Genomic DNA, 16,435 nt, shown 5'->3' with positions numbered 1-16,435 from the left:
GGACAGGCTCTCAATTCATGCAGTCTTCCTGCATCGCAGTGCTGCCCTCTGCTGAATTTACTGCCCATGCATACACAAGCAAAAAGGGAACACAAGTAAACAGCTTTTCCCAAAGGTATGTTCTGTTTAGCTTTTGCTAAAAATCATGCATTTTTAGTCCCATTTGCAGAGGCACTCGCCAGTTAAGCAGCCAGAAAGTGAAATTGGAGCATCAGAGAAGGGAGTGCTCCCCCAGTTCATTTGTATATTGGGTTAACACTGGAAATGGCACAATGAGACTCCAAAACAAAGCCATCAAGTAATAATGCCACAATCCAGTCTACACAGAGGTAATATCTACAACGAAGCTTCCTTTGCTACCCAGTTACTCTATAGGAGTCCCTTCACACAGTTAAAACATGCTTTAGCAGCCTTTAAAATCCACACCAAGGAATTCACCTGCTGCGATCAGTTTCAGAAACAAATTGGTACTGAAATCTGTTAAACGTTATCATAAGGACCCATACCACACTTGGCACAGAACCCCTGATTTCCCTATGCCTTGGACTGCAAGCCACAGACTACAATACACTGATGAACACTGGAACTTGGATTCTATCTTGGTAGAAACAGGTTCACTTGAACAGACCTCTGCTATGGGGCATCAGCAAATAATTGGGAACCATTCAGAATTAGAAGCACTGCATAAGAAATTTTTTTCCATGAATATGGAAACATGCACTATATTCCATGAATAAAGACAACCACCCCAGGTCCTCATTCAGTGCCTCTAATTCCTCTCCATATCCAAGGATGACAGTAATATTGCATGTCTGCTCACTTTGTGTGCTGATACACAGGTTGGCCTTATTGGCAGTTCCTGTCACTTTTCCTCCAAGCTCCTCAACTGTGGTCTTCATTTCTTCTTTGTTCCTGGATAATTTTCCAAGTATCAAAATCTTCATGTTGGATAATGGCTTATCTAGTTGTTTGGAAACAAAAACATCACATAAGAAAAGAGCATGTTCAGACTGCTGGAGAAAGCACGTGATACAAAGGAAAAGAAACCTGCTAAATCCAAAGTACAGCATGTCAACAGGGTAGCTAAAATGCATTAAGCAACTGTTGGAACAGTTTAGCTCCCCTAGAAAAGGTGGCATAAAATTCAGCATTACCTCATGTACAATAGGTTTCCTGGGGGAAGGGACCAGAAAAAAAAATAGAGAGGGTTTCAGATCAAGGCCATGTCCACAAAAACTAGGAAAATGCTGGCACTTTCTTTTTTACTTGCAGAGTAAAGGCAAGAGGCAAGGGGAAAAAAAAAGAGAAATCAGAAAAGCCACAAAGATCATTTCCTCATAAGAAAACTTTTCTTGGAGGAGTTAGGAGAATTCCAACATGTTACAGCTAGGCTTGGAAGGATTACATTTTCATCACTAAACACTGATTTCATCTGTCACTCTGAGACAAACAGAAATACTTCCATCAGTAATCACTGAAATTTAGAGAAAGGGGATTTAAACCAAATAAATCAATCTGGGCCAGGGGGGTACCCCACAAGCATGCACATGCACAGGCTACAGTGGGGACGCCTGGCTGCACCACCTGCACACTGCTCCTCTAGCAGCAGCTCATGCAGCAGCTGCTGCAGGAGCTTGGGGCCATGCTGGGAAGTGGGGTTGAAGAGGCAGGCCTGCTGCAGCTGGGAGCTCGGTGACAGAGGCTGCTTGCTCCACCCAGGTCCCAGCCAAGGACTGGGCACCAAACTCCTGATGAGCACAGCCTGGCCTACATGATCAGGGCTCACCAGAAGTTGGGCCCCTGCCATGATCTCACATGAGCTAGACCACACAAGGGCTCTGGGAATATAGGGAGAGGCAGCAGCCACCCAGCCTGGTGTGGGAAGCAGCTCCCTATGGCCCTTTAGGGGGCAGGCCCTGCCTGGCAGGCATCAGCACAGGGGCGGACTGGCCCTTTGATGGCCAGAGCTTCCCTTCCTCTTTGGGCAGCACAGGGACAGTGTCTGGGCCCTGGAGGGCACCCCCTATGGATCCTGACCTGATCATGCTGCCCCTCCAGTGGTGCCCGCCAGGCAAGGTTTGCCCTCTAAGGGGTCACAGGGAGCTTCTTCCTGCCCTGGGGTGGGCAGCCACTGCCCTTCCCACATGTTCCCAGATCTCCAGAGCACCACTGCCTCCTCTTCTGCTCCCCACCCACCCAGCTCTTTCCTGAGAATGAACTGAATGATTTAAAGCAGGTGCGCTTTATTGATTTATGGATATTTAGTTTTATATATTTTAACATGTGATTTTTTTAAGCTTTTGATAGTATACTGTAATTGCTAAATTGTCTGTCCCCCACACCCTTAATTTTGTGCAAGTGTGATGAAAATATAACCCTCCTCCCCACCCCACCCCCAAAAAACCTCCCCGAAGGAAATGCTTAAAAATAAAAACAAAATACTTCTGCCATCTCACTCTTCACTGCCACACTCATAAGAGTCCAAAGTGAATGTTCTTTGGCTCTAATGAATGAACAGAAATGCCTTCCTGAGCACACAAGTCCCTTTGCCCTGAACTTTTACCTGTGGGTGCAGATGCCTCCTCTGTCAAAGGAGCAGAAGCTGCAGATGGAAGCAGAGTGTTCACAGCAGCAGCCTCTGGAGGGAATACTCTGTCCTGCTTTTTACACTTGAATTTCTTTAGGTAAGGGATTTCCCGGAATTCCTGCAGGGCAAAAGCAGAACCATTTAAAACGGATATAATTCACACACTAAATTCAGCATTGTCTAGACCTTGGCACTTAGGAGAGATTTCACAGCAGGTTACAATCAATTTATTAAACCCTTGTCTATATCGCACAGTTCTGCTGACAGAACTAAGTCAATTAGGGCATGAAAAGATCACACCCCTTTGTCAACGCAGCTTTGCTGACTAAGCCTCCAGTGCGGATACAGATTTGCCAAAAGGAGGTGGCATCTTCCTGCAGAGCTTGCATTGTTTGGACAGGGTTACCATATTTCCAAGATCAAAAACAAGGACACCTGTGGGGGGAGGGGTGGGGGAAGGGCAGCGATATGCCTGTGTCTCTGCCCATCACTCCTACGCCCCGTCCCCCTCACTCCCAACACGCAGCTCTGCCGTGTCTCTTGCTCTTGACCTAGAGCCCCCTGTTGCTCCAGCCCTGCTGTGCATGCAGCTCCCATGCGCACACACTTGCCAGGGCCCTTGCACAGAGCACATGAGCCACCTGACAGCCAGTCACCTTGCCCACTGCTGTCAGCCCCAAGCGTCCAAACCGCTCATGCCTGGGAAAAGCCAGAGGCAGAGCAAAAGCCTGGACATTTGCTCTCATTTTAAAAACCTGCCTAGACACGAGGACAAGGGACCAAAAAAGAGGACATGTCAGGGAAAACCCAGATGTATGGTAACCCTAGCTGGGGCAGCTGAAAAAGATATAGCTCTAGCAGCAGAAAAAAACATCTCCTGTTATTGTTGTCAACAGAGTTGCATTGACATTGAAGACCTGGCTGCCATAGTTTAAAGCAGCAGTTCTTTCCATACTGGAGACAAAAGCTAAATAAGCTTTTTATTTACAACATCCCACATAGGTTATTGATTAGGAAACTGATGTACAAAAAGGCTAAATGGCTTGCTCAATATCAAAACAGCAAGTCAGTTGCAGTCAAGAATAAAACTGGGAATCCCAATCCTTCCCAATCCCTGCCAGACAATACTGCTCCCCTCTAGCTAAGAATCTAAATTCCCTAGAAATATTTGTTTCAAAAATCATGGAGAGAGACGTAAAATGGAGGAAGAATCTTGGTTTTCCAGTCAAGTGGTATTTCAATCACCTTTGACATTTCTGCCTTGATGCTGGTTGCCAGTAAAGACAATTTAGTTAATAAACAAAAAGCCAGGACTTTTTTTTTTGGTTCTCTTACTCTTTTCAGAATACCAATAATGAAATACCACAAACACATTTTCTGCAAAAGTTTTTCCCCAATTCAGGGGGAACTATTTGTTTATTTCAGAAAGACAATCCAGGCTGTAATTTTCAAATTCTGATATTAACATCTAACTTCTGGGAGCAAAGTTATTAAGATCATCTCAAATTAGTCAGAAAGAAAGAGATAAAAAACAGCAAGATGAGCCAGTCGTTATGAATTAAATTAACCTTCAGCCTCAACCCACAAGTAATATACAGTATGGTAACTTAAGTTCTGCTGCAATGTAAGGGCAAATTGGAAATGCCCGAATTATCAGAGAAGAAGAAATAGTACTTCCCAATCTACTGGGACTGGAAAATACGATTCTCCTTACCCCACATATATTACTTATCAGCAACTCTTCCCATCCTCGTAGGCACAGAGCTCTGCAGAAGCTGAAGCAGGCCCTGACCTCTAATATTTGTCTGTCTGTAACATTTGCCATAGACTTTTATTTTTTGTTTCCACAACCACTTAAGTCATTTAAGAATTGAGAGGGGTTTCAGGCCAAGTTTGCAGCACTTACCTTTGGGATAACCCATTCTTTCCTGTTGGGAGACTGTGTTTTGGCAACACATTTAGTCCAGGCAGTAATGTCTCCTGAACAGTAATACGCATCACTCTTGAACATAAACTGCCCCTTGCACTCTTCACAGGGAAGCAGAGCTCCAAATGCCATCCCATCTGCCACTCTGTCCAAGATCTTAAAACAACAAAGAGGCTAACAAATCACATTAGAAAAGGAAGCATACACACACACAGTCAGACAACGCAGAAAATTCACAGATGCCGTAAAACACTAGTGTAAAGATAAGAAGTGTTACTTGTCAAATCTTCTTCTTGAATATGAATTAAGAAGCTTCTCAGAACTACTTGATCCACAAAGCCTTGACACCACATGCCACTAAGTTTGTGCTATACCCTTTGGATTGTGCTCTCTGGAGCAAGGGCGTATGGTCAGAAACACAAAACAGAATTTTTCACAGAATGCCAAGCATGTGCAAGGTGGAAGAATTTAATTATGCTGTAGGAGGACGGGTGTTGTGCTTGAATATAATATATAGATGGGAGGAAAGAGTCCACAAAAATCCAATGCTCTTCCTTGAAAAGTGTTTCTTCTGGTGCACTGATTCTAGAGACTCAGAGCATCTGCTCCCCCCAGAAGCCCCCTGGAAGCAGTAATGATGCTTTAAGAAGTGCTGCAAGAAAAACATCTTTTTAAATGGATGAATATACAATTTAACAGCAGACACTACCATTTCAACCCCTATGCATAGACAGGTAGAGTAGCAGCATTCACTGGAGTGCTATGAGAGAAGAACTGAGCTTTGCAATCTGATTAGATTCTGTATTTGAGATTTTACAATATACCTTTGACTTCAGGAACTGGTATGTCACACTGCTTTGAGCCAAGCTCATCAACAACTCAGAGGTGCAGGCACATAGGGGCACAGTAACATTCTGCAAGAAAATAAAACCGACTCACAGCAGATTCCCCGGAAGGCACTTCCTGTTTGTTGGCTATCAGCAGCTCTTTCAGGTCATTGGTGGAACAGGCTTTCCTCAGTTCGTCTTTGATGTTCCAAATCAATTCTGTCTGTTCCTGTTAACGAAAACTGGCAGCTTAGATATTTGTAATTGCTTTCCAAGATCCATCCTGAAGCAGCAGGCTACTGACAGGCTTTCAATACACCATACTACTGAGCAATGGCACATTACAGATGACTTGCAAAAAGGTAAATCACTAAGTTCCAGCAGCTTTACCAAGAGCTGCCACCCTAAGTGGGACATTCAGCAAGTTATAACCCCAGAATTCAAAGCATGACCTACTTTCTTAGGTAATCAGCTGCTTACATGAATGATTAATCAACAGCTAATATCATCAACAAATCATACTTGTCAAGGGAAGCAACATCCCAGATGGATTTCTGACATTGCTGCCAAGCACACAGCAGAGACTACTGTGTCTCTTTCATACAAGAATCTAGAAATACTGCACTGCTACCTTTATTATGATTCAAAGGGTGTCCTGTCCCACAGAAAGGAGATATCAATTGATGCCAGCATTTCATAAGGCAAGGAGTGGCGCTTGTCATTCTATAGCACATTTCCTTGATAGATCTCTCAAATTTCACAAATACTACTTCATTAGCTTCAAGTACCATGATGAGCAGGTATTAACCCATTTTATAGATGAACAAATGGAAGCATTTGGGACCAGATGCTGGAAATAGACCCCACACATTCTGAGCCGGACTGTCCTCGTTTTAAGTTCACACACCTACAGCAGTAACTTAAACATGTCAATCACCTGGGGCAATAATGAAACTCTTCTTTGGAGTTTTCTGTCAAGTGGGGAAAGAAATGGATAAAGGAACATGCAACAAAAAGAGAGAGATTTCTAATAACGTACAGGTATTCATTATCCATCTACACTAAGAGAACCATTTTTTCCAATACCACAGGTGACAATAAATAGCTGATGGGTGTATTAAATTGGTTTAAAATGTAGTTGTACTAATAGTTTTGACAGATGAATTAATTCTACTTTAAAAAGCCTGAGGAATCCCCAGATTTTTAATCTGAGCATCAGATTAAATCAAATCAATTCTTAAAACTTTCATAATAGGGACATGGATTGTCAAATGCCATACCCTACTTAGGACATAAGCTGGAACTATGAAGCAAAACAGAAAAAAAAAATCTCCTCAACTATAATTTAAAGGCAGATGTGCAATTTTCTTTCGAGTAATCTGTTTTTGCAGATCCATTAAGACTTTGGCAAAAGCCTGCTGGTAATATTTTCTTGGAAGGCACCTACACCAAACTTCTAACAGCTATAAAATTCCTGACACTCCACCAGGAATTCTGTCCTCTGTATTCTAAAAAGCTAAGATTTATCCAGACTCATACGAAAGAACAGATGAGTCATAAACATATATGAAGTAATCAGCCAAGTAGAATATACTACTCAAACTAGTTCAAATCCTTACCTCTGTTCAAGTTTACATATGAAATGCTTCATAGGCTTCTGTAGCCAGACCACATTTATGGCACAGAAAGGGCTCAGATAAAGATGACTTCTCCATTGCCACTTCAGATCCAGACAGGCACAGCTCAATAGCTACCACCTAGTCCCTTTTAGTGACCTGTGTGAAGTGAGGTTGCCTTCAGCCCTGAACTTAGTGAATAAGGGTCCATATAACAGATCCTTCATATCTCAGAGATGCCAATGACCAAACAGGCTGAAATTGTCTCTCACTGGGACAGGGCAACACTTCCTGCAGCTTATGCTGCATCTGGTATGTGACAAAAGGGATTCTACATGTCTGCACCTTTTACCAGTGTTTAATTCTCTTTAAAAAACAAAACAAAACAGTTTTTAAAGATTTGGGATTCCTCAGTAAGCAAACCTTTAGCAGCTTCTCCTGTTTGGATTCTTTATCCTTTTCTTTTTTTTGTTTCTTTTTTGTAGTCACAGTCCCATCCACCTCATCCGCTTTTCTTTTTCTAATGGAGAGATAAATGCGCAGGACGGTTATTCAAGTGTTCATCATTAGTTACTGGAGCTCAGTGAGCTGACAACAATTTTACATAAACTCGAACTTTTTAAAGATAGTTTTTAATTTCCTCTGAGTCCACAATGGAAGACCTTGACTTCTGCCCCACTGAAGAGGTGGAAGGACTGGCAGAAGTGCACACAGAAAAAAAACAAACAAAAAACTGTACCACTTAAATCAAATCAATTCTTAAAACTTTCATAATAGGGACATGGACTGTCAAATGCCATACCCTACCATACCACCAAATCCCCAGGCCACCAAATACTGACATATGCCTCTAATTCCCCATGCTGCCAAAAGCTGGATTACCACAGGTTGGATCATCTCTTTGCAGGCTGCTGACCAGGGTGTATAAATCAATGATTTTTTTTAATTAAAAACCCCCCAGATTTTTATTTAAATCCAGGTGTTTTTTTTTTTAAATTTAATTGGGGTTTTTTTGTTAAGATGCTTTTTTAAAGATATAAAACTATATAAAGACAGTTTTAATATAAGATATGTTAAACCTCAAAGATATCATCATGGAACAGGGATTATAGCTTGTAATTATATACTATTTGAGACAATATATTCATGTAACCTTTTTAGAAAAGTTTTATAAATAGGTCACAACAGGCTATGGACTATATTAGGGGCCCAATCTTATGGGGTTCCCAGATGCTCCTCTGTAGATTAGTAAAATTAAATAAAACCACTTTACGCAATGGGACTCAGTGCTCAGTCTAGAAGATCCCATTAAACATCTCTGTGATGATTCATTTCAGTTCTCAAACTGGATTTGTCTCTCCAGAGATAATACTCTTGTTAACAGCAGTATATGGAAATGAGAGAGAACAGACCCAATTACCTACCGTCAGCCCTATCATCTCTCTGCAAGTTTGTGTACACAGAGTCAAGCCCTTACCTTTCTCAAGTGCAAAGTTTCAAGAAGTTTCAAGAAGTTAAATGAATAGAGGACATCAAACAACAGGAATGCACTTTTTGTAGAAAATGATGATTAAACAAGGATTCCTGACTAGTGATTTAAAATTGTGAATTAAATCATGATTTTAATTTATTTGATTTAAATCAAAACCACCCTGATTGCTTACCCCTGCCTTAAAGCATTCAATCCCTCTCGGCCGTGCCCCCCATACTGTTACATATGTTTAGAAGATAGGGTTTATATTACAGACCTCAAAAGATACTGAACAAGGTAGAACAATTGGACCATGTCCTTGAGATCACCTTTGTGTTTTGAGAAAAATTACACATTCACCTTCAAATCCTCTGTGGACACTTAACATTACAGATGGGCTGGGTACAAAGAGAAGGCATACATATAGAGCCTTGGCTTCCTCAAACTCATAAAAAAAAACTCTTCCCCAAGTGAGACCAACCAGGAACCTCTGGTGATCTCCTACAGGTGTTTTACTGCCCTGGGTCACCTGTAACAAACCTAGCCTGTGCAAAACATCAGTAACATCACTGCAAAGTGCCTTGCTGAACTGGAACCTAAGCATTTCCCTAGTCAAAGGGACTTTATGAAGCAAGTCTTTCAAGGCACACACTTAGGCATTCTGTTGAACCCAGGCCCTAATAACTAAAATGCCTCCCTTTTAGCAGGAAAATGGCTTAGAGAGCTAAGACTCACCCTTAGGTAGTAGTAAGTCTTTAATCCAAAGCTAGAGTCAGCAGAAAAAGAGCACAAGGTGTGCTATACCACAGGGAGGCATCGCAATGAAAACCCTGCATTCACTTTCCATCAATTAATTAGATTTCTGGCTCTCTCTCCTCAGTCACAGGGTTTTAGGTTTTCCCCTCCTCACTCAGCAATCACTGTGATTGTCCCATCCACTTTCATGAACTGCCCAAAGTTAACATGTGGAAGGAACACAGAAAGAGGCCTAAGACTGTCAGGCACAATTTGCTGCATCTTAGAAATTAATCTAGCACATCCCCAGTGAATGCTCAATCATCTTATTTAGGGTGGGGTAAGGTTAAAAATCAGGCTGTATTTTCCTCTCTCAGATCTCCCAACCATAAATGGATTTGTGTAAAGAACCTGAACTGCAGCAGCTAAGTGCTACTCCCTTCTTCCAAACAGAAAAAAGATGAAAGTCAACCAGTACTACTACATTCAGTATAGACAGACTTAAAAGGATGGGTGTCAGAAGGAAAAAGCAATTGTCCAGAAGCACTGCTTTCTCCTTACCTATATGCTGGATTTTTGCTTACTGGATTAACTTCAACTTTGGGAATGCTGAAGAGGACTGACATATCCAGCTCCAGCTCATCTGTTCACTGCATCTCCCAACAATGGTGTGTTCGTAATTGTGAGGGGAACATGAAAAGTTAAGAGAGGTGACTCACAGCAACTTGGGAATAAAACAAGCAGCCACTATGAAAAGACAACAACATGAGGACAACTGGCTTCATCTTCCCTCACAGATGCAATTTCTCTCATCAAGGCATGGACCAGTCAACCTTGTTCTCTGGCTGAGTGCTGTTTCCTGCAGGTTGCTACTGTGATGTCTCATACAATCCATGCAGTTAACCCAAGCCTATATAACAATATCCAGAAGGCAGCCCCCTTTTCCAGGAAAAATGAATGCAAACAGTAAATCCTACTCAGAGAGGAGATAGAAAAACAAGACAGTCCTAAGGCTAAGAACACTTGTTTTTAAAACATGTTCAAAAGTTGTCTTCAAAAATAATACAGACCAGAGTCTTCTGGCATATGACTAAAGTAGCTCTCAACTTTAAACATCAGCACTCCCTACAAGATGAAATTCTTTCAATATGCATTGAAGACCTCTCTTTTCATCAGTACAATCCCAGAAGTAGAGACAAGAAAGAAATGAAGGGCCTTATACCTGATATGGATAGCAGCATTAAAGACTCTTAAATGGCAAAGACTTGAAATCCAGGTCCCAGCCCCAGTTCTGCCAGAGATAGACACCAAGGAACCTTGGCTTGAGCACCTGGCTGAACAGCTGGAGGGAGGTGGCAGCAAGGTGGAGACTGTAGCCAAGGTAGCTAGGCCAGCTGAATTCTGTTAACTGGACAAGGCTCCTTAATGCATATAATAATTGCTGCTTTCCAACAGCTGCAGGAGCAAAGATTACAAGACTAAATGCTTTCTTAATGTAGGACCCTGGATCACAGCTCACTATGTCATGGGACCAAGCTATCTTCCATTGCAATTCACTTGGCATGTTACTTATTACTGTAACTTGGAAAACAAGCCCAAGGCCTATCTTTGCAAATCCTTCACAGTTTAAGAAGCACCACTAAAAAAAAAAAAAAAAAATCACACAGAAAACCAGGGCCAAAGTATTCAAGAAAAAACTTTTACGTAGTCAAACTTCTTCAGCCCTACCCAAGAAACTGGACCAAACCCTCTGAACATTATTCAGGCTAGACTCATTCTGGTTTACATTGAGTAATATATGTAAGCACAGAACAAACTGCACTGGCCTACCTGAAAACTGCAATTAAATGCACACATTCAGCCCTCTGCACATGAAATGGATGCATACTATTATCAGCCACTAACTGCGGATACTAGAAAACAACTGCATTTGTCACCATCAGCAGATAAAACATCTTATCAATGGCTGTCACAGAATTCACTGTACCTGCCAAAGTAGTGGTTAGGATCAACTACTAGGAGCAGGCCCAACACAAGAAGAATGGTTTTACTTAAGTCGCTCATTGTATATGATAACAAAATGTGTTGATCCTGGTACATTCAGAGGAGATATGGAATTTTGCTTCATGTTTACTGCTGCTAGCAATCAAGTTTCAAAGACCATGAATGATAGGAAAGCGTTGGAAGCTTATTGCCAAATACCAGCTACAAGTGTTGGCTAGAAAATGGTATTTAGAGGTTTGCTTTTGGAAATTGGCTTGTAGGTAAAGTATATGTATTGCATTAGAACAATGGTCCAGGGCAACAGCAAGGGCTAATTGATTTCTAAAAGCCTGTTCGTGATAAAGTTTCCTTCAAAGCCCATTGTGTCTGACACAGGCAAGCAGCAAGCTGATGCACAGGTTAAGAAATTGAAGACATGTACCACACTGTTTCATAACAAGTTGAGGGACTCTGCCATGTTGGCCAGGTCACAGTGCCCAACTGCAGAGCCCTTGGGATTTCTGGTTTTGGAGAACAGACCAAATTGGGAGAAACCGGTAAAAACCGAAATTAGGATGCATGCATGTGATGGGTTTGTAAAACAAAGGAACATGCTGACAGAACAGAACATGGACAGGAGAAAGGATACAAAAAGGAGGGATTTCAGAGCCGCAAAGGGTACCTAAGAAGGGAACCTGGGGCCACCATGGACAGAGGGCACACCACCACCCCATTTCCCCCAACCCCTTGGAGGGAGGATGGGGGGCAGACACAACATGCCTGAGCCTTTGACCTCCAGGCTGCTGACATCTGACATTCAAGAAAGAACCTCAGGGTGAAGCTTGTGTACTTGCCAGACGTACCGTAACCCTGCGAGAGGTAGGAATGGTAGCTATAGAACTGTTTGCATTATTCTCATCTGCTATCACTGTGTATCAATAAAATTTGCCTACTAATTGAATTGAGAGTTTGTGGTCAGCCTGAGGGTTTGGGTCTGCCCAGAACAAAGTATCTGGGTCATAAATCCAGTGCCAATACAAGTAGTATGAGGAAAAGCTTGAGTCTACAAGTGACGTTTCAAAGACACAGACAGCAAAGACTTGTCCACATCACATCTTCCAAAATCATTGTGAAACTCTCCTTGTAGGTAAGATGAGTCTCAAAACAACTGGAATTAAAAAAGCACTTCACAGTTTCTTACAGAACTATATTAGTTTGTCAGTCTTCCCAGGCAATCTCCCTATAAAAACAGTGAAGTCAAATGCTTTAAAACCGCAATTTCCAAACAAAAAATTAAAGCTGGAGATTTGGAATGTCTGCTTTTCAGCTACACGCACATTAACGTACTTGAGTTTGCAGTCATCTTCACATGTATCCAGGTTTGTATGAGGATTTCAAATTAAGATGAGGGCAATTAAGACCCAGGCACAATTCAGATATACCCGAGTACAGTTTACTTGGGGCAGTATGCAATCATTTAGCTTGCTTGCCTTCTCCAAGTGTAATGTCATTCCCTTTAAGCATCTGTGAGTCTAGGGATGTGCTCAGGGCAAAAAAAAAAGTGGCAACTTCTGGCTGCTACCACACATGCAATTGCAAATGGATGGGTGTGAACAGCAGTTGCTTTTGCTCCTCCCCTCCCAAGTCAGTGCCCAGAGCAGCTGCCCTTATTGCACCCCTTCCCACTCAGTTATGCCACTGCCCTTAAGAATTCCAGTCACTGTATTACTAATGCTGAATTCACAAGTGTAATGAAACGGAGAACAATGCCTGAGGATAACAAGATTTTGTAAAACTAGATCTTTTCCATCACTGATCAGGAAACATCACAGGATTGTCTTTTCCTTTTACTGCACCATGTAATAACTTTTCTATCAGATAGCATAACTATAGTCTGCATCACTATCAAAAATTTATTAAATGGCAAGAAAAAGTTGCTCAATGCTGCCAGATAATCACTAGGAACTACCAGTAGGATAAATTATTTCCCCACAAGGGCTGCACTTCATAGGATCATAGGAAGGTAGGGCTGGAAGGGGCCACACAAGGTCATCTAGTCCAGCCCCTGCTCAAGACAAGAGGCTGGATTGACTAAACCATCCCATCCAAGTATCTGCCTAACCTGCTCTTAAAAATGTCCAAGGATGGAGATTCCACAATCATTCGCCTGTTCCAATGCTTGACTACCCTCATACACAGAAAGTTCCTCCTAATCGCCAAACAAAATTTCCTCTGCTGCAACTTGAGGCCATTGCTCCTAGCCCCGTCTCCTATGGACAGATAAAAGTCCATCTCCATCCACTCTGTAATCACCCTTCAGGTATTTTAAGACTTATCAAATCCCCCCTCAGTCTTTTCTTCTCCTAACTAAATAACTCTAGTTCTTTCATCCTTTCTTCATAAATCTTTCTTCCCAGGCCCCTGATTACTTTTGTTGCTCTGTGTTGGATGTTTTTAGGACAATTAGAAATGGTCTCTATAAATCAGCTTTCAAGAAGGAGCTCCATGTGAATTGCCTTAAAAAAATTATACTGGAAAAGGTGAAGACTAGGCCATTATGCTTCAATTTTACCACTGAAGTAAAAAAAAATCATGTCTGGGCAGTAACCTTCATTACCCAACATGAATTACATAACCAAAGTAAATGAGGGTTGGAAGGAACCTCAGGAGGTTATCTAATCCAGTCCCCTACTCAAACCAGGACCAGCCCCAACTAGATCATCCCAGCCAAAGCTTTGTCTACCCGGGTCTTAAACACCTTCAAGTATGGAAATTCTATAATCTATCTGGGTAACCTGTTCCAGTGCTTCACTACCCTCCTGGTAAGATGTTAGATACGAGGAACATTTTTCAACTTCCCTGGCTATGACTGAGGCCATTGTTCTTTGTTCTGTCAATTATAATTAGGGACCTATCTACTCTGTAGGGGCTGCCCCCCCAGTTTTGGAGGCAAAATGTGGCCCCCCCCCCCCATGCCTCTGATTGGCTGAGGGACCCCAGGAGCCCCACCTTTCACTGCTGATTGGGTGCAAGTGCTTTCTGTCATGTAGCCCTGTCCCTCACCACCCTCTGAGGAACCAGCATTTTCTTTTCCATAAGCTTCCCCTCCCCCTCCCCGATTTCAGAGGCAATACCAGATTTCACAGAACCTGCAAAACTGCAAAATTGGTAGGCCCGTAACTATAATATATGAACTATAATAAGATTCAGTTACTGTCAGGTGAATGAGTAGGCAAAAATACAAAAGTGCTGAAACAATTTTTAAACAAATGAGAAAGAGACTAGGGCAACAACAATACGTGCAGAGCAACATGGAGTCCTCATAGCTGATCTTCGCCTTTATAAATTGCTTTAAAGCACAGAGCATTTTTTTCAAAGTCATGGCTGCTCATCCCTATATGCTAAATAGAGAAACTTGAAATGCAAGTTCCTCTTTTGTTACCTATGCCCAGTGCCTAACACAAAGGCATTCCTCACTCAGCACTGGAGCCTTTAAGTGCTATTGAGATACAAATAATTAATAAAGACAATTTGGTAAAATAAGTGTCTATATAAAAAAAGGGTAAGTGAGATTTTCAAAGTTGTGCCACATGTTGTCACAGATCCTTTAGATAACAGCCTCCAATACTTTCCCCACTTACCCTTCACTCTTGATGGCAGGCAGCTGCTTCTTCAGAGATTCTTTATCCTCAGCTACCAAAATGCCAAAGCCCTGGAGCTGACTGGCACCAAATGCAGGGAGAAAGCCCAGCTCTGCTCGGCGGCTCACAAAGCAGTCTGGATGGTACCAGTTATCTATCATTCCCAGCTGGGGCTTTTCCGGATGCACCATCTTCTTAGAAATTCTGATCTGACTCTGAAGTGGGAAAGCACAGCACAAACATATCTATGATGCTGCTATGAAGGCATGAAATGTCAAGTCAGAGGAAGAGGTCTACCACCCTGTAATAAATGTGACATTATTTCTGTGGTTGCACATTAGCAATAGCTATTCCATTCATCTCCCATTGACAACCACTATGCTTGAATTTACATCACTGACTTCATGTCAATCCTCTCATTTACTTACGCTCTCAAAACTCCTTTTGGGGTTAACGTTTCCATGTTTAGTCATGCCAGCTTAAAGAAAATTCAGGCCTTTAAATTACTTTGTCTGGAAATTACTGAAAAACAGCTAAACAAGAATATGTATACTTGGACTCAACCTTGAAACATTTACAGAAGCAAAGAGCCCCCAAATCCCACTGAAGCTGAGTGAGAGAACTTGCAAGATGGGGCCCCATGAAAGGAGTTCGACATTAATTTCTGGAGAAAACCTGAAGCAGTAAAGTATGAGCATTGTTAACATCCACAAAACTGAATCTTGAGTCTATTTGATTGTTGGGCAGATCTTACCCTCAATGAAGCTTTCCTGACAGTTATTTAAGCCTTCTTTTTTAACATAAGTTTAAGCCCCAAATTCTGCAAACAGAGCTGGCCTTCCACACCAAAGGCACAATGGTAGAGCTCCAATCAGAAGCCAAAACTTTTCTGCATGGAAGCCCTTTCTCTGCTAAAACACTGGCAGTAATCTGCTAATCAACTAATCAGCTGGCAATGATCAAATGCTCTTTCCCTATGCATACAGGAGGGTCATCAGGTCTAAATCCCAGGGGCTGAAGGTCACATTCGAGAGAGAAACATTACTACATCTTGTTAATCCAGGGCTATTACACTGTTCAGAACAGAGCAGTTCTTTGGAGACAGAATTGCAGCTTTTAAAACTAGAAAGTATAGCTCAGTTCACACAGAATCACTTGAGTCAGCTTGGAGGGTGGGGTATATAGAGGGAAGGAGAATACTGGTAAATTGCACGTCTCTTTACCTTTTCTATTTTCAGTTCACAGCCTTTGCAGGTACTTCTGTTAGACTTGGCATATTCTACTGCAAAATCATGTAAGCTTTTATCAGCCTTGCCACCTCCTTCCTGGTCAGCACCTTTACCTGGGCAAAGAAAAAAAAGACGAATATTCAACTCCAACAGGCATTACTTCTTAAAAAGTATCACTGTCTCTGTATAAACATATCTAATATTTGCACATATTTATTGAGAGATATCTATTCAGTCACAAACTAGTATGCTCAGGAAAGTAAGTTCACTGATAGAACCCGCGGTGCATCTTTACAATTCATGATCCCGCAAAAAGCATTAGGAAGACTGCACCCCCACAGTCATTACATGCTACCCACTCAAGCCTCTGGGAAAAACTATTTCAGTGTTTGCCTTAGCATTCATTATTGCAGCATGCT

At 42.0% G+C, this 16,435-nt stretch overlaps 1 protein-coding gene across 1 annotated transcript in view; it reads right to left on the bottom strand.

Moving 5' to 3' along the window:
• The window catches only part of PARP1 (poly(ADP-ribose) polymerase 1), a 54,435-nt gene that overhangs the window by 26,020 nt on the left and 11,980 nt on the right, over nt 1–16,435 (bottom strand). Inside the window, exons 3-9 of the mRNA XM_090047626.1 lie at nt 16,011–16,129; nt 14,788–15,002; nt 7,381–7,477; nt 5,454–5,570; nt 4,494–4,670; nt 2,564–2,705; nt 821–961 (exon numbers count right to left, since the gene is read on the bottom strand). Coding sequence (XP_089903752.1) covers nt 821–961; nt 2,564–2,705; nt 4,494–4,670; nt 5,454–5,570; nt 7,381–7,477; nt 14,788–15,002; nt 16,011–16,129 — 1,008 coding nt within the window. The remainder of the gene's footprint in view (nt 1–820; nt 962–2,563; nt 2,706–4,493; nt 4,671–5,453; nt 5,571–7,380; nt 7,478–14,787; nt 15,003–16,010; nt 16,130–16,435) is intronic.

Source organism: Crocodylus siamensis, chromosome 1, assembly GCF_052110815.1.
Source record: "Crocodylus siamensis isolate JL-2025a chromosome 1, ASM5211081v1, whole genome shotgun sequence".
NCBI classification, from domain to species: Eukaryota; Metazoa; Chordata; order Crocodylia; family Crocodylidae; genus Crocodylus; species Crocodylus siamensis.
Note: the sequence above shows the minus strand (reverse complement) of the source record. Positions and strands in the feature narration are given on the sequence as shown.